The following is an 18,427-nucleotide window of genomic DNA, read 5'->3' as shown; positions in this document are numbered from 1 at the left end:
TACAGTGGTGGAGAAGGTGGACAGTTTTAAGTTCCTCGGCATACACATCACGGACAAACTGAATTGGTCCACCCATACAGACAGCGTTGTGAAGAAGGCGCAGCAGCGCCTCTTCAACCTCAGGCGGCTGAAGAAGTTCGGCTTGTCACCAGAAGCACTCACAAACTTCTACAGATGCACAATCGAGAGCATCCTGTCGGGCTGTATCACCGCCTGGTACGGCAACTGCTCCGCCCACAACCGTAAGGCTCTCCAGAGGGTAGTGAGGTCTGCACAACGCATGACCGGGGGCAAACTACCTGCCCTCCAGGACACCTACACCACCCGATGTCACAAGAAGGCCATAAAGATCATCAAGGACAACAACCACCCGAGCCACTGCCTGTTCACCCCGCCATCATCCAGAAGGCGAGGTCAGAACAGGTGCATCAAAGCAGGGACCAAGAGACTGAAAAACAGCTTCTATCTCATGGACATCAAATTGTTAAACAGCCACCACTAACATTGAGTGGTTGCTGCCAACAAACTGACTCAACTCCAGCCTCTTTAATAAGGGAATTGATGGAAATGTATGTAAAAATGTATCAATAGCCACTTTAAACAATGCCACTTAATATAATGTTTACATACTCTACATTACTGATCTCGTATGTTAAAAACATATTAATGAACACAGAGAAAGAGCCGAAGTGAAATTTTCCTTTAAATTTAACACTGGCCCAGTGTCTATACTGGTGGCTACCCAGACTATTTGCATTGTGTGCCCCCCCTCAACTCCGCTTTTTACACTGCTGCTACTCTCTGTTTATCATATATGCATAGTCACTTGAACCATATCGACCAACCAGTGCTCCTGCAAATTGGCTAACCGGGCTATCTGCATTGTGTCCCGCCACCCACCACCCGCCAACCTCTCTTTTACGCTACTGCTACACTCTGTTCATCATATATGCATAGTCACTTTAACCATATATGCATGTACATACTACCTCAATTAGCCTGAATAACCGGTGTCTGTATGTAGCCTCATTACTTTTATAGCCTCGCTACTGTATATAGCCTGTCTTTTTACTGTTGTTTATTTCTTTACTCACCCATTGTTCACCTAATAATACCTTTTTTGCACTATTGGTTAGAGCCTGTAAGTAAGCATTTCACTGTAAGGTCTACACCTGTTGTATTCGGCGCACATGACAAATAAACTTTGATTTGATTTGATTCTGAGGGCTGAGTTTTACCCTAATACAGTGGCCTGAAACTCATGGTTTTCAGGCTTGAAACTCACATTATAATGACTTACAAAGTGATGTGTAATTCCTATTGTAATCCAGCCAGTGTGGGGATATCCAACATTTTGAATTTAATTTCACCCACAACTTGCATTCAGAATGACTTCCAGGTTGGGAAGACTAAGATATTAGTGATGTGCAGATTGTGAACAATTCGTTATTTTTGAACAACTCCTTTTACTGACTCGAGAGTCATGATACATTTTTCTTAGTGACCCGTTCATTTTAATCGTTCGTTTGACCTGCTTGCCGCAATGAATTCTACAGCAGGATTAATATGCGATACTCCGGAGACATGCTCCGCCAGTACATCACTGGTGCCAAGCTTCCTGCCATCCAGGACCTCTACACCAGGCGGTGTCAGAGGAAGGCCGTAAAAATTGTCAAAGACCCCAGCCACCCTTTTCTCTGCTACCACACAGAAAGCGGTACCGGAGCGCCAGGTCTAGGTCCAAGAGGCTTCTAAACAGCTTCTACCCCCATGCCATAAGACTCCTGAACACCTAATAAAATGGCTACACAGACTATTTGCATTGCCCCCCCCCCACCGCTGCTACTCTCTGTTGTTATCATCATCTATGCATAGTCACTTTAATAACTCTACCTACATGTACATATTACCTCAACTAACTGGTGACCTGCACATTGACTCTGTACCGGTACCCCCCTGTATATAGTCTCGCTATTGTTATTTTACTGCTGCTCTTTAATTACTAGTTACTTTTATTTCTTATTCTTGATCCGTTTAAAAAAAACTGCATTGTTGGTTAGGGGCCCATAAGTAAGCATTTCACTGTACTGTATTCGGAGCATGTGACTAATAACATTTGATTTGAATCAACACCAGAAATGTTACACTAAAAAATCAACACTAGTTAACACTGGCCAATTTGCTGTGAGCAAATGTAGCACGTATCAACACACTCAGAGATACATTATGTTTCCATTAGCTCTCTGCACTCCAAACTAGAGTACAACCTGAAAGAGCAAGAAGCTATATACAAACTAAGTTATACACACCCCATACACACTCAGGTTATACAACTGATGTACAACGCATTGGACACAGATATTTCTGTCATACAATGGTGAGTTTGTCTGCACACAAATGTTTGCACAACCATTGTGCTGTGTGTCTCACGAACGCTGTGTGACCTTTTCTGGGCAGACATTGTGCTGTTGTGTCAAATGGGTTGTGCATCAGTGGTATAAACTGTGTGTACGTGGCTGAATTAATACTCTTGAATTTGTTGTTGTTGTATTGATGTGGTGAGCTCACCTCTAGTTCGCCCTCTATAGAAGCCACATCGTCATAAATGTCATCTGAACCATGGGGAGCCGAGGAAAGACTGTCTTTATAGGTGCTAGGCTCTGAGTACCTCCCCTGCATCAGACTGAAGAATACACACACATATTACTGTATAAGCTCTCTCTCACACAGTCCTGTACAGATAACCACACACACACACACACACACACACACACACACACACACACACACACACACACACACACACACACACACACACACACACACACACACACACACACACACACACACACACACACAAACACTGTGATGAATTAACTAACTACAAGGAGGTCTTGGCTGCATTGACTATGCTGGAGATCCTCTCAGAGTTGACATAGTCATAGGTGAGTTCTTCAGGGTCTGTCTTAGTCCCAGTTTGAGATAGCAGAAGACCCAGCCAGTGACCCATATCAGCTGACGACTTGGCCTGGGAGTGGAAAGCGGCATAGAGGAGAGAACAAGGGAAGAGGGGAGGAGAGATGGGAGCGGTAAGGACAGAAGAGGAGAGGGAGAGGACAGGAAAGAGGAGAGGAGCAGAGAGCATTTTGAAAACACAGCCTTTTGCAAACACAGCCTTGATTATAACATAAAAAATACGTAGATGAACCAACAGGTGGCAGTCATGTCAAGGCTTTAGTCTGAAGATCACCCAAAATAAATATAAAATCCATTCCCAGGAAATTAGTTAATTATGAATATTCTGCAGCACATATTTTCATTGGAGTTTTTAAAGTCCATTAAATAAAACTAAAAAAGGAATTTCATTGACCATAACAGCACAATTTTTTTTTATTTAACCATTATTCAACTAGGCAAGTCAGTTAAGAACAAATTCTTATTTACAATGGCGGGCCAAACCTTAACCCGGACGACGCTGGGCCAATTGTGCACCGCCCTATGGGACTCCCAATCACGGCCGGTTGTGATACAGCCTGGAATCAAACCAGGGTCTGTAGTGAAGCCTCTAGCACTGAGATGCAGTGCCTTAGACCGCCACGCCACTTGGGAGCCCCAAAGCAGGCTGGTGCTGAAGCTTAAATAAAAAAAGGGGAGTTCCTCTTGCTCACAAATCCCAGTACATCCACTACCTCCCCTACACATACACACAGTTTTGTTTTGCTATCCTTGTGGGTAGCAAATAATTGATTCCCATCCAAAATCCAATTTTTCTTAACCCCTAACCCTAACCTAACCTTAACTGTAACCCCTAACCCTAAAACTATACCTAACCCTAACCCCAATTCTAAACCTAACCTCCAAGCCTAAAATACTATCCTTGTGAGGAATTCTGGTACCCAAAAGGATAGTTAAACAAAAACACACACGCAAGCACACGTGTCATGTTCTTCTATCCTTGTGGGGACCTAGAATGTATTTCCATTCAAAATCCTATTTTTCCTAACCCATATCCCTTAACCTGACCCTTAAGCTTAAAATAGCCTGTCCTCTTGGGGTCATGGTGATGTCCCCACAAGGGAGAATTTTCCTTGTTTTACTATCCTTGTGGGGATTTTGGGGGATTTTAAGTCCCAACAAGGATAGAAGAACCAACCAACCCACACACACCTCCCCTTTACTCCTCTGGGCCAGAATTTGTAGTGTGTGTCAGACAGTACAATTGAAGTGTTTAGTGTTCTTGGGAGGAGCACTATACCGTCAGCACAGTCTCAGTGTTAGGAATGCTAGTATGTGTTTTATGCACTAGGCGCCGTGTGTCTGGCGGGTGGGGTTGGTGTGTGTGTGGCGTGCGTGCGTGCGTGCGTTTCCAAAATGCGGACTGTTCTCAGTAAGATTTTCGGAGAGGGACAGGGGCCAGGTTCTCATGTGAGGTCAGCTCCTGCTGTACTAGGGACTTAGTAAAGGGCTTTTACAAGAGCTTTCTTGATTAATGATTTCCGTAGAATTAATGCTTATATGGAATGGTACAACATGCAATTTAACATGCAATGACTTACGTGAGTTCGTATGTGTTTTTGAGCATGCGTTTTCATTGGTACGGGTCTTTTTTATGGTGATAACTGATACAACATTTTCCCAAGTTTGGATCAATAAGGTCTCTACTTTCTTTCTATAGCGCCTACCTTCCCCCATGCCTGCCTACCTCCCCCTCCTACCTCTAGTGTGGCTAGCTGTGCCCCATCCATCTGGATCCGGAAGGAGTAGAGGTGCTCAGGGCTGGGGTCTGGCAAGACCATGCATCCCTCCAGAGGCACAGGCTGCTGGGCCACTTTAGTCTTGCCCTTGTCCTGGTAAAACCACAGCTGCCCATTTTTTATCAGACACCAGTGGCTCCTCCAATGACTGTTAACCAGCACGTTGAGGTAACCTGAGAGAGAGACCATATTGTTATATGTTTACTTTGTCAATGTAAGGTTAACTTGTTGACATATCAATTAAGTCTACTGAATTTAAATACATTGAATTATTGTGTGGTGAGGGACAGAGAGAGGGGGGAGATTGTGAGAAAGAAATGGTGAAAGAGAGAATTTGTTATCCCTGTAATTACTGTACTGTACAGTCATGGCCAAGTTTTGAAAATGACACAAATATTAATTTTCAAAGTCTGCTGCCCCAGTTTGTATGATGGCAATTTGCATATACTCCAGAATGTTATGAAGGGTGATCAGATAAATTGCAATTAATTGCAAAGTCCCTCTTTGCCATGCAAATTAACTGAATCCCCAAAAACATTTCCCCTGCATTTCAGCCTTGCCACAAAAGGAACAGCTAACATCATGTCAGTGATTCTCTCGTTAACACAGGTGTGAGTGTTGACGAGGACAAGGCTGGAGATCACTCGGTCATGCTGATTGAGTTCGAATAACAGACTGGAAGCTTCAAAAGGAGGGTGGTGTTTGGAATCATTGTTCTTCCTCTGTCAACCATGGTTACCTGCAAGGAAACATGCGCCGTCATCATTGCTTTGCACAAAAAGGGCTTCACAGGCAAGGATATTGCTGCCAGTAAGATTGTACCTGGTGGTGCAAAAAAATCAACCATTTATCGGATCATCAAGAACTTAAAGGAGAGCGGTTCAATTGTTGTGAAGAAGGCTTCAGGGCGCCCAAGAAAGTCCAGCAAGCACCAGGACCATCTCCTAAAGTTGATTCAGCTGTGGGATTGGGGCACCACCAGTACAGAGCTTGCTCAGGAACTGCAGCAGGCAGGTGTGAGTACATCTGCACGCACAGTGAGGCGGAGACTTTTGGAGGATGGCCTGGTGTTAAGAAGGGCAGCAAAGAAGCCACTTCTCTCCAGGAAAAACATCAGGGACAGACTGATATTCTGCAAAAGGTACAGGGATTGGATTGCTGAGGACTGGGGTAAAGTCATTTTCTCTGATGAATCCCCTTTCCGATTGTTTGGGGCATCTGGGAAAAAAAGCTTGTCCGGAGATGGTGAGCGCTACCATCAGTCCTGTGTCGTGCCAAGAGTAAAGCATCCTGACACCATTCATGTGTGGGGTTGCTTCTCAGCCAAGAGAGTGGGCTCACTCACAATTTTGCCTAAGAACACAGCCATGAATAAAGAATGGTACCAACACATCCTCCGAGAGCAACTTCTCCCAACCATCCAGGAACATCAATATTTTGGGTCCATGGCAGGGAAACTCCCCAGACCTTAATCCCATTGAGAACTTGTGGTCAATCCTCAAGAGGCGGGTGGACAAACAAAAACCCACAAATTCTGACAAACTCCAAGCATTGATTATGCAAGAATGGGCTGCCATCAGGATGTGGCCCATAAGTTAATTGACAGCATGCCAGGGTGGATTGCAGAGGTCTTGAAAAAGAAGGGTCAACACTGCAAATATTGACTCTTTGCATCAACTTCATGTAATTGTCAATAAAAGCCTTTGACACGTATGAAATGCTTGTAATTATACTTCAGTATTACATAGTAACATCTGACAAAAATATCTAAAGACACTGAAGCAGCAAACTGTGTGGAAATTAATATTTGTGTCATTCTCAAAACCTTTGGCTATGACTGTACAACTAATTGTGATCATTCATTGTATATTATACTTTCCTTTCCGTCATAATACATTTAACAATGATGTTGCTCTTGCTGCGGGCGATTCCCTGATCCACCTCTACGCAGACGACACCATTCTATATACTTTCGGCCCGTCTTTGGACACTGTGCTATCTAACCTCCAAACAAGCTTCAATGCCATACAACACTCCTTCCGTGGCCTCCAACTGCTCTTAAACGCTAGTAAAACCAAATGCATGCTTTTCAACCGGTCGCTGCCTGCACCTGCATGCCCGACTAGCATCACCACCCTGGATGGTTCCGACCTAGAATATGTGGACGTCTATAAGTACCTAGGTGTCTGGCTAGACTGCAAACTCTCCTTCCAGACTCATATCAAACATCTCCAATCGAAAATCAAATCAAGAGTCGGCTTTCTATTCCGCAACAAAGCCTCCTTCACTCAAGCCGCCAAGCTTACCCTAGTAAAACTGACTATCCTACCGATCCTCGACTTCGGCGATGTCATCTACAAAATGGCTTCCAACACTCTACTCAGCAAACTGGATGCAGTCTATCACAGTGCCATCCGTTTTGTCACTAAAGCACCTTATACTACCCACCACTGCGACTTGTATGCTCTAGTCGGCTGGCCCTCGCTACATATTCGTCGCCAGACCCACTGGCTCCAGGTCATCTACAAGTCTATGCTAGGTAAAGCTCCGCCTTATCTCAGCTCACTGGTCACGATGGCAACACCCATCCGTAGCACGCGCTCCAGCAGGTGTATCTCACTGATCATCCCTAAAGCCAACACCTCATTTGGCCGCCTTTCGTTCCAGTACTCTGCTGCCTGTGACTGGAACGAATTGCAAAAATCGCTGAAGTTGGAGACTTTTATCTCCCTCACCAACTTCAAACATCAGCTATCTGAGCAGCTAACCGATCGCTGCAGCTGTACATAGTCTATTGGTAAATAGCCCACCCTTTTCACCTACCTCATCCCCGTACTGTTTTTATTTATTTACTTTTCTGCTCTTCTGCACACCAATATCTCTACCTGTACATGACCATCTGATCTTTTATCACTCCAGTGTTAATCTGCAAAATTGTAATTATTTGCCTACCTCCTCATGCCTTTTGCACACATTGTATATAGACCCCCCCTTCGTTTTCTACTGTGTTATTGACTTGTTAATTGTTTACTCCATGTGTAACTCTTTGTTGTATGCTCACACTGCTATGCTTTATCTTGGCCAGGTCGCAGTTGCAAATGAGAACTTGTTCTCAACTAGCCTACCTGGTTAAATAAAGGTGAAATAAAATAAATAAAATAATAAGTTCTTAAGGGCCTATTGCAACCAGCATTGGTCACCATATCATCGTTAAACCGTCAACACGCGCTAAGATCACAAAGCAAAGCTGATCTCAATTGCCACCACTATTGGCCAATGTATTACCACTCTGTAAAGCTGATGTGGTGACTTTAAGTCCTGGTTGCTGCCAACCTTTTCAATATACTTTCCAGCTCTGGTGGATATTATCATTGGTACAAATAAAACCTACTCTTTGAGAAGTTTAAGAGAGAGTTATCTACAGTTGAAGTCAGAAGTTTACATACACTTAGATTGGAGTCATTAAAACGTATTTTTCAACCACTCCACAAATTTCTTGTTAACAAACTACAGTTATGGCAAGACGGTTAGGACATCTACTTTGTGCATGACACAAGCACTTTTTCCAACAATTGTTTACAGACAGATTATTTCACATATAATACACTGTATCACAATTCCAGTGGGTCAGAAGTGTACATACACTAAGTTGACTTTGCCTTTAAACAGCTTGGAAAATTCCAGAAAATTATGCAATTGCTTTAGAAGCTTCTAATAGGCGAATTGACATCATTTGAGTCAACTGAAGGTGTACCTGTGGATGTGTTTCAAGGCCTACCTTCAAACTCAGTGCCTCTTTGCTTGACATCATGGGAAAACCAAAAGAAATCAGCCAAGACCTAAGAAAAAGAATTGTAGACCTCCACAAGTCTGATTCCTCCCTGGCAGTATTGATGTTGTTTCATGTCCCTACTCTTGTTTCTTGTATTGTTCCATGTTTAGTTTATAATTAAACTCACCACCTGGACTTACGCCCCAACTCCCAGCGTCTACGTTACAACCACGGCACATCTACGATGGCAATTTACCTTGCACATTTTTATGAATGGAAAACTCATATTGGTGTACTTACTTTTTCATTTCCAATTAATGTAATACATTAATAACAACTTGTCTTAATATGGTATTGTAATTTCTTATCAAGGGTTGAAAAATAAATCTCTCTGAACTGTCCACATCTACATTTTTTAACCATAAACAGACAATCAAGATTCAGTTGATATCTCTGTTTTCATTAAATCATAGTCTGATAAAAGTATTTGAAATGACACAAATTATATTCTAATTAAGTTGAAATTCAAGATGAAATGTTTGTATGAAAATACAATAAGTATTTATTATGAATTGCCAGCCTTGCGATTTTCAATGTTACCGATAGGTCAATACTTTTTTGTGGGGCAGGAGTAGAGAACCTAGACACAGCTGTCTGGTATCAGACTCGCTTGACACGGTAACAACATGAGATCAACCGATCTGCTGGTTTAGTCTGGGATTTCAGTCACAAACAATTTTGTTTTAACATGCATGTTAGTAGTGTTTTAAGAAATCCAGCGCTTATACACAGCTGCGTGTTAAGTTCTGCGTCTTGGTTGCAAACGGGCCTCTTGTTTGCTTTGACCATGTAAGATTTAGAGGAGGCTGGCGGGTAGAGGTATAGGAGGATGGGGTCATCGTAATCACTGGAATAGAATAGATGAAAGTGTATCAAACACATAAAAGACATGGTTTCCATGTGTTTGATACCGTTCCATTACTTTCTTTGCAGCCATTACATTGAGCCCATCCTACGATATCTTCAGCAACCCCTGGTAAAATGTCATTTCATGCCAACAAACTGAAAGGAAAGAAGGAGGGGAAAGGAAAGTGAAGACCAGATAGAGAAGACGGAATGACAGAGACAAAGAGCAGGTGAATAAGGAGACAAGAAAAAGAAAGTGAAAAAGAGAGGTCTGGATTCAAACAAACCGCAATGTGCAGACATCGCACTGCATTGCGGTTTGTTTGAATCCTTTCCAGTGACTTTGGCTGTACTGTATGTTAACAGGGTAATGGCTGATTTGCCTAGCTCTGGAGGCCATCTCCACTCACCTGAGGTGTCGACACATTTCTCCGGACTGTCTAAGGAAGAGGTCTTCTTCTTGCCAATGTTCATTAAGTTACTGAACTTCAGACCTGCACTGTATTTCTTCTTCACTGTAAAGGATGAAGGCAGAAAAAGGTTCTAAACCAAGAGACCCAACAAGCGATTACTTCTGTAAACAATCAAGAACAAGGTTAAGCAGAGCATTACATTATGTGGTTGGATTTATGTTAATGGGAGTGATGCAAATTCATCCACAAGACTGCTATATTCTCTCAAATCACTTACTAAGGTGACTGTAACCAATAACAACCAATTAGAAATGGACCATTCTAAAATTCCTGGACTTTAAACCCCTAGTAGTGACAGTTACTGTGTTGTCCTCAGTCTAATCATGGAAACATAACGTAAAACTTAAATTAATAGCCCGGGCATTTATTTGCTTAAATCACTGAACACAACAGGCACTGAGAGACAGGCTTCTATTTGAGCCAGGTGTTTCATTCACATAGGTAATTGTTTAATTCCAACGTTCACTTCCAGGATGTTAATACATTTCTTCATTTCCTGCCCTAACGTGTTATTATTGCCTCTACTAAAACAATAAAAAAAATAACTTTTCCTTGACAGAATAATTATTCTCCTCTAAGGCAGTGCATTTTCATACTTTGGCCACTATAGGGCGATCAGACAATTGTACTCCTGAAGTTGACTGTTTTTGTGCTTGCCATTAGCTAGCAGTTATCAGCTGTTAGAAGCCAATGGCTAGCATTTTCATATTGGTGATAAAAATGGATGATTGCCATAATTTGTTTGAATCACTGAATTATTTAATTTAGCAAATCAAACAATAAACCTCATTTAAAAAACGATGGTAATTTATGGTAACCTCATAAGCAATTAATTTAGACCCTAAGATTATTTATAACAGGTGTTTATTTGCTGAAACGTGTCCGGTTGACCGGCTATTAAAAGTGACAGCCGGCTATTTGAGACTGTTTTTAATTGAATTTTTCCGGTAACTCAAAAGTAAAACTTATGATAACACCTCGAGTGAAACATAACTGAAGAGTTACTCTTACAAAAAATGTCACCTACTGTTCAGCATGTACTAGACAAAATATGCATGCTACACTGTAAATTGTGTTAAGATCATTACAAGAGTATATTTATATATTCATAATCGTCAATCTCCCAAAATCGATTGGCTCAAGAAAGTACTTAGCTACTTTAATCAGGTTTACATCTAACCTTTTTACGCGAGTAAAGTACATGTCGGATAAAAAAGGTTGCAACAGGCCTGATGGAAACAGCAAATTTGGCAGTAAACTTTCCCGAATGTCGACAAAACAAAATATGCTAGACAAGGTGGGCTCTTTTTGTGTATGGAAAATTAATTATGTGAGAAATAACCAATAACCATCATGCAAATATTGATATAATTAACCATCATTTCAAAGTAAACTCGGAGTCACACCATGAAATGTTGTGTGGTCTTTTCACTGTGACTCGGGAATGCATGCAGTTTACTAGGTTAAATAAATTATTATGAACTTCACAGGGTGGTGAAAGTATTGAGGGTCTTATTCTGGTGACATGATGATCGATGCTTGGCTACCGGTTGACAACTAAAAATCTTGCTCTTTCATTCATAATAATCTCATCATGCATTAGGCTATACCTGCACTGTATCTGCGAGCTGATGTCTAAAAGCACGGTTTTCCAAATTCTGTCCTGGGGCACCCCCTGGGTGCATATTTTGATTTTTGCCCTAGCATTACACAGCTGATTCAAATAACCAACTCATCATCAAGCTTTCATTATTTTAATCAGCTGTGTAGTGCTAGGGCAAAGAACTAAACGTGGGGAAATGTGTTTTTATGTGGATTTTAGAATATTCACATTACAATCTCTCACCAATTGGATGGAAACCTAGCTACTTTACTTTATAATTGACACTTGGTAAAGTTATCCTTACTGTCTTCAATTTAAGAGTAAGGGTACATTAAAGAAAATGATGTGTTGTTTGGATGGTCCAACTGCTGGGTAGCAGGCAGTGGGTCAAAAAGTTGGGTTATTTTCTTTAAAAGATCAAGGTTGGGTTGTTGAGGCTGGGTTACTGATACTGGGTTCTTGAGATATGACCCAGCATATCAGATCAGAAGACTGGAGGCCTGGCTTACTGGGGGCGTGGCTTTCAGATATTTCTGGTTCATCTGTTCTGTTGTTTTGTATCATCTGTTGTATTGTATTGTCACATGTTAAGGTTGAACACTTTTGTAGCTTTAATTGGTTCTTCAAGAGCCTATGCATAGCCCAATGTTGGGATAGTTACCACTTTGTTGCAATAAATGTACATTTCAATGTTATTAATAATAAAAATATATTCTATGAAAATGTATATTTGCATTGCACAAACTTGTCATTCTTGTTCATCATGTTATGTATTGTCACGGGTGGCCAAAAATAACTATATGAAACAATTCCCCTAATAGGCCACACCACCTAAAAGTAACCTATGGATTGCATTAAAAAAGACCCAGGGTGGGTCAACCCAGCATGCAAGTTAATAAAAACCCAACTATGGTTAAATTAACCCATGTTTGAGTAATCCCCCAAAAACTTTATTATCAGTGAACTCCTCCAGTTAGGATCACTCTGGGGGGAAGCGTTCCCTAGGTACAGATCTAGGATGGATCAGCTTCTTCTCCCCCAATCCTAACCCCAAGCCTCTAGTGGCAACTTCCCCATAATTGGTGAGGATCAGAGCTTGAGACGTTTACTCACCATCTTTAGTTTCAAGGGTCTCAGCGTGGCTGTCTGTGCTGCTGCCACTTTCAGAAGTAACTGAGTACCTCTCACTGAGCTCCCCCTGCGTATAGAGACCACCACACACACACAACTTAAATCACACACACACTTACCGCACACACACAGACTCTACTCAAAACATAAACAATTGTACACAACTCTTGTGAATCATGATTGACAATTGATTGTGATTTTCAATCCATTCCTGCCGGACCCCCAAGGTGTGGGCATTTTGTTCGAGCCCAGCACTAACGTCATCTGATTCAATCAGGCCCTTTCTACAAGCTCGCAGCAACAAGGGAACAGAAAGCATGTCCCATGTTCCCTATTGAAACCCCATGATGAAATAGTTACTTGTACTTACTTACACTAGTCAGATAAAAACTTGTTTGACAGCAGCTTTGGAACTTTAACATATAACCAAGTTATAACCAATCTAATCTCGGAAACGCATAACTAAAATATTGCGTAATTGAATCAGTTTTGATTAAGTTCTGGGGTAGGCGTGTTAGAAAATATACTAGAACGTGTAGCGGAAGCAGGGAGGTAGCTCCAGCCCCCTCTATTTGCAATTTACTTGCAAGTATTCACACCCCTTGACTTTTTCCATATTTTGTTGTTACAACCTGAATTTAAAATGGATTAAATGTAGATTTTATTTTCCACTGGCCTACACACAATACCCCATAATGTGAACGTGGAATTGTCTTCACCATTTATAATAAAACATTTTACAAGTGAATTAAAAGTGAAAAGTTGAGTCAATAAGTATTCAACCCCTTGTCATGGCAAGACTAAATACATTCAGTAGTAAATAATTCATGTAATACGTTGCATTTACTCACTCTTTGTGCAATATAAGTGTTTAACATTCTTTTTTAATGACTACCTCATCTCTGTACTCCACACATACAATTATCTGTAAGGTCCCTCAGTCAAGCAGTTAATTTCAAACACAGAATCAACCACAAAGACGGTGGATATTTTTCCAAGAAAGGCACCTATTGGTAGATGGGTAAAAACAACAAACCTCAAAGGTGCCTAATTTCTACACTGAACAAAAATATAAACGCAGCATGTACAGTGTTGGGCCAATATTTCAAGAGCTGAAATAAAAGATCCCAGACATTTTTAATATGCACAAAAAGCTTACTTCTCTCAAATTTAGTTTAGAGCAGCAAAAATAAATGTTTTGTCATACCTGTGGTATACGATCTGATATACCATGGCTGTCAGCCAATCAGCATTCAGGGCCTGAACCACCCAGTTTATAATATCTCTTTGCGCATGGTGAAGTTATTAATTACACTTTGGATGGTGTATCAATACACCCAGTCACTACAAAGATACTTCCTAATTCAGTTGCCGGAGAGGAAGGAAACCTCTCAGGGATTTCACATGAGGTGAATGGTGACTTTTAAACAGTTGCAATGTTTAAAGGTTGTGATAGGAGAAAACTGAGGATGGATCCACAACATTGTAGTTACTCTACAATACTAACCTAAATGAGTGAAAAGTAGGAGTGAAAAGTAGGAAGCCTGTACAGAATAAAAATATTTTAAAACATGCAACCTGTTTGCAATAAGGCACTAAAGTAAAACTGCAAAAAACATGGCGAAGAAATGATCTTTATGTCCTGAATAGAAAGCGTTACATTTGGGGCAAATCCAACATAACATCACTGAGTACCAGTCCTTATGTTTTCAAATGGTGTTGGCTGCATCATGTTATGGGTATGCTTGTCATCGGCATGGACTGGGGAGTTTTTCAGGATAACAAAGAAACGGAATGGAGTGAAGCACAGGCAAAATCCTAGAGGAAAACCTGGTTCAGTCTGTTTTCCAACAGACACAGAGACAAATTCACCATTCAGCAGTTCAATAACCTAAAACACAAAGCCAAATATACACTGCAGTTGCTTACCAAGATGACAATGAATGTTCCTGAGTGGCCTAGTTACAGTTTTGACTTAAATCGACTTGAAAATCTATGGCATGACATGAAAATGGCTTCTTAGCAATGATTAACAACCAACTTGACAGAACTTGAAGTGTTTTAAAAATAATAAAGTGCCAATATTGTACTATCCAGGTTTGCAAAGCTCTTAGATACTTACCCACAACTGTAATCACTGCCAAAGGTGATTCTTATGCGTATAGACTCAGGTGTGTGAATACTTATATGAATGAGATATTTCTGTATTTCATTTTCAATACGTTTGCAAACATTTCTAAAAGCATGTTTTCACTTTCTCATTATGGGGTATTGTGTAAAACGTAAATGAAACGTACGCTTTTGTCTACGGTTTCGTCCTCTTTCTTGAACTGTTCGGCTTGATTTTATTTAATATTCTTTTGTATATAAGTGAGAAAAGAAAAATACAATTTAACCCATTTTTAATTTAGGCTATATCAACAAAATGTGGAATACGTCAAGGGGTATAAACACTTTCTGAAGGCACTTTATGTCCCTTCCTTTGTTAAATGTTAAAGATGCGAACACCAAATGACGGTGACGAAAAATCTGCGCATCGTAAGTTCCTTGTTACTCATCGCATCCCACAGTCTGTTGACATACGCTACGATACCAGTTATGTTATGTGTCTCTGTCCATGAGAGGCTATAACCAATCTCATCCAATAGCCATAACTACCAGTAAATAAATTAATTGTGTTCTATTGATGGTGTTCTACCTTAGTGCAAATGAGGCGTGAGGAGTCGGAGACAAAGTGCTGCATCTCAGAGCCCTCTGCTGGTTTAGGGCTGATTTCCTGGATCACCTGATGGGAGAGACAAGAAAACAAGACCAATAGGTATGTGCCCCCTTCCCTTTCTGAGCATCTGGAAAAGCTATATATCAATCCAATCCATTATCATCATTGACATTATTGTAACTATCAGTGTTGGGGATTTATTCCATTTTAATTCAGGAAATCAACAGAAATTCAAATTTTCCTCATTGAAAAGCAAATTGTGAAAATGTAAATTAAAAATTCTGTTTACTACCTGAATTGACTGAATTAAAATGGAATTGACTCAAACACTGCGGTGACAACAATACAGTCTGACTCCAACCCCCACCAATAGTCTCTCCATCTCCAGTCCCTATACCTTCAGCCACAGCTCTGTCTGCTCCTTGCTCTGCAGGCCCAGAACGATGGCCTCTCCTCCCATGGGGATGATTTTCAGCTTGTGCTCCTTCCTCTTGGGCTGCTTCTCCTTGTAGACCACGCTGCATCCCAGCAGGCTCACGTCCAACAGCGGCATCTGCTCCTTAGAGCTCTTGTAGCACTATTGGAACATCAAGAGGGTACAGTGGTTGGTGATGGAAATATGGCTTAGTTGGCAACAAGGCATTAAAGTAATACCGCAAACAATCTGGCAAAGCAATACATTTTTTTCCTGAATACAAAGTGTTACGTTTGTGGCAAATCCAATACAACACATTACTGAGTACCACTCTCCATATTTTCAATCATAGTGGTGACGGCATCATGTTATGGGTATGCTTGTAATCATTAAGGACTGGGGAGTTTTTCAGGATACAAAAGAAACTGAAGCACGGGAAAAACCCTATAGGAAAACCTGGTTCAGTCTGCTTTCCACCACACTGGGATACTCATTTGCCTTTCAGCAGGACAATAAACTAAAACAAGGCCAAATCTACACTGGAATTGCTTACCAAGAATGCAGTAAATGTGAATGTGAGTGGCTGAGTTACAGTTTTGACTTAAATCTACTTGAAAATCTATGGCAAGTTCTGAAATGGTTGACTAACAATGATCAACAACCAATTTGACAGAACTTGAAGAATTTTGAAAATAATAATGGGCTAATGTTGCACAATCCTGGTGTGGAAAGCTCTTAGACGTACCCAGAAAGACTCACAGCTGTAATTGCTGTAACATAACACAAGGTGGAATAGGTATAGGTATGAATACTTTCTGAAGGAACTACACATGATTCAAGTGCTTGCTATTAGTTGATAAGTAGAATCAGGTGTGTTAGTGTGGGGCTATAACACAAATGTGCTCACTCAGGGTGTCCCCCAGAAATGGACTGAGAAACATTGGGTTGGAGCCTGGTTAGTGCTTTATGGTTGTGGGTTTGATTGTGCCATGCCTACTCCTGCTCCCCGCTCCAGCACTCGCCGTGGCCGGTCTACTAACCACCGGTTCTGGCAGCCATCATTACGCACACCTGCTACCCATCGTTACCCACACCTGGACCTCATCATCACCTGGATTACTCTCCCTTTATTTAGCCCTCAGTAGCCTCAGTCAGTATTGGTTTTGGTCACGTTCAGTCCGTCTCCTGTTTTGCTTATCTGCTTTATTCTTATCATTAAACTAATTTTCTGCACCTGCTTCCTGACTCGCAGTGTATTTGTTACAGAATACTGCCTCTCTATATGGAAGATGCAGAAGAGAAAGACATCTCCCAGACCGTCGGCGAACAGGGACACCTACTCCGCCAACACCACAATCAGCTGGCTATGGATGAGGTCCTCCGGGTCCTCAAACGGCAAGACACCACCTGAGAGGATTCACCTCCAACTAGCAGAGGGCCTCCTACCACGAGTCATCCCAGCGAGCCAGCCCCCCAGCCTACCCAGCACTCCGCCCAGGTTAACGGTGCCCGACTGTCCCTCCCGGACAAATATGACAGGACTCCATCCAAATGCTGTGGCTTTCTACTCCAGTGCTCCCTCTATTTCTCCCATCAGATGGGAGCCCCCACCACTGAGAGGTCCAAGGTTGCCACGGTCATTTCCCTGCTAACTGGGCGGGTGATGGAGTGGGCTACGGCCATCTGGGAGAGGAAGAGCTGGGTTCTGTTCAGGGCTGTCTTCGACCATCCACCGGAGGGCAGAGAGGGAGGTGAGTGACTACTTCAACTCCGGCAGGGTGCCCAGACCGCTGCAGAGTACATCCTCACCTGCCGGACCGTAGCAGCCTCTAGCGAATGGAATGAACCGGCACTCCGCACCCTATTCCCGAAGAAGACTGCCCGAGGAGGTCCAGACAGAGTTGGCGTGTAGGTAGGGCCACACAGCTCCCAGCGGCAGAGCAGCGTAACCTGAAACAGCTGGGGCTCTGATCCTATTGCGACCAGGTGGGGAACAAGCTTCAGCGGTGTCTCAACTCTGGGTCCACGGGGGCAGAGCAGCGGCCCCGTGATCATCTGTCACCTGGAGTTGGTGTGAGTATTCCATCATCATTGCTTTCTGCCAAACTGTCCCTGGTTTCTATTTCACTGGCTGGCTGTCCCTCGTTGTTACGATCAACTAGGAGTGGTGGGTGGAATCAGGCGCAGAGAGCAGGGTTCAGTCGTTTGTCAAATTTATTCACCAGCGCAACAAAAACGGTCACGCCAACACACAGGGCGTATATAAGTTGCCAGTCCAAACAGGACAAAAATAGTCCGGAGAATAAAGACACGAATAAATCACACCATCAAACACAGAGTAACAAAAAACAAGCCCGCACAAATACCCAGCGGGCCTAGTGCCCTTTAATACCCTACAAACAAACCCTAATACAAAACAGGTGTACCCAATTACCCAATAACCAAAACAAACGGAAAGGGAATCGATGGCAGCTAATAGGCCGGCGACGACGACCGCCGAGCACCGCCCGAACAGGAAGAGGCACCATCTTCGGCGAGGTTCGTGACACTCGTGTTGTCTCTACAGCCCTAGTGGACTCCGGTGCCGCAGGGAATTTCATTGACCAGACCCTTGCCTCCTCTCTGAACTTCACCTCGTGCCCACTCTGCTCTCC

At 42.2% G+C, this 18,427-nt stretch overlaps 1 protein-coding gene across 3 annotated transcripts in view; it reads right to left on the bottom strand.

The window, feature by feature from the left end:
• Positions 1–18,427, bottom strand: part of afap1l2 (actin filament associated protein 1-like 2) — a 144,537-nt gene that overhangs the window by 35,894 nt on the left and 90,216 nt on the right. For 2 of the 3 annotated variants that reach the window (XR_004204457.1, XM_031799315.1), the window contains exons 7-13: positions 15,756–15,935; positions 15,338–15,424; positions 12,622–12,706; positions 9,843–9,947; positions 4,716–4,927; positions 2,883–3,028; positions 2,569–2,683 (exon numbers count right to left, since the gene is read on the bottom strand). Coding sequence is in view for 2 of the 3 variants with exons in the window: in XM_031799315.1 (XP_031655175.1) it covers positions 2,569–2,683; positions 2,883–3,028; positions 4,716–4,927; positions 9,843–9,947; positions 12,622–12,706; positions 15,338–15,424; positions 15,756–15,935 (930 nt within the window). In the remaining variant the exon portion in view is untranslated. The remainder of the gene's footprint in view (positions 1–2,568; positions 2,684–2,882; positions 3,029–4,715; positions 4,928–9,842; positions 9,948–12,621; positions 12,707–15,337; positions 15,425–15,755; positions 15,936–18,427) is intronic. The other variant, XM_031799316.1, reaches the window with a different exon arrangement.

This window comes from Oncorhynchus kisutch, linkage group LG20 (assembly GCF_002021735.2).
Source record: "Oncorhynchus kisutch isolate 150728-3 linkage group LG20, Okis_V2, whole genome shotgun sequence".
NCBI lineage: Eukaryota > Metazoa > Chordata > Actinopteri > Salmoniformes > Salmonidae > Oncorhynchus > Oncorhynchus kisutch.
This window is presented reverse-complemented; position numbering and strand designations above follow the sequence as displayed.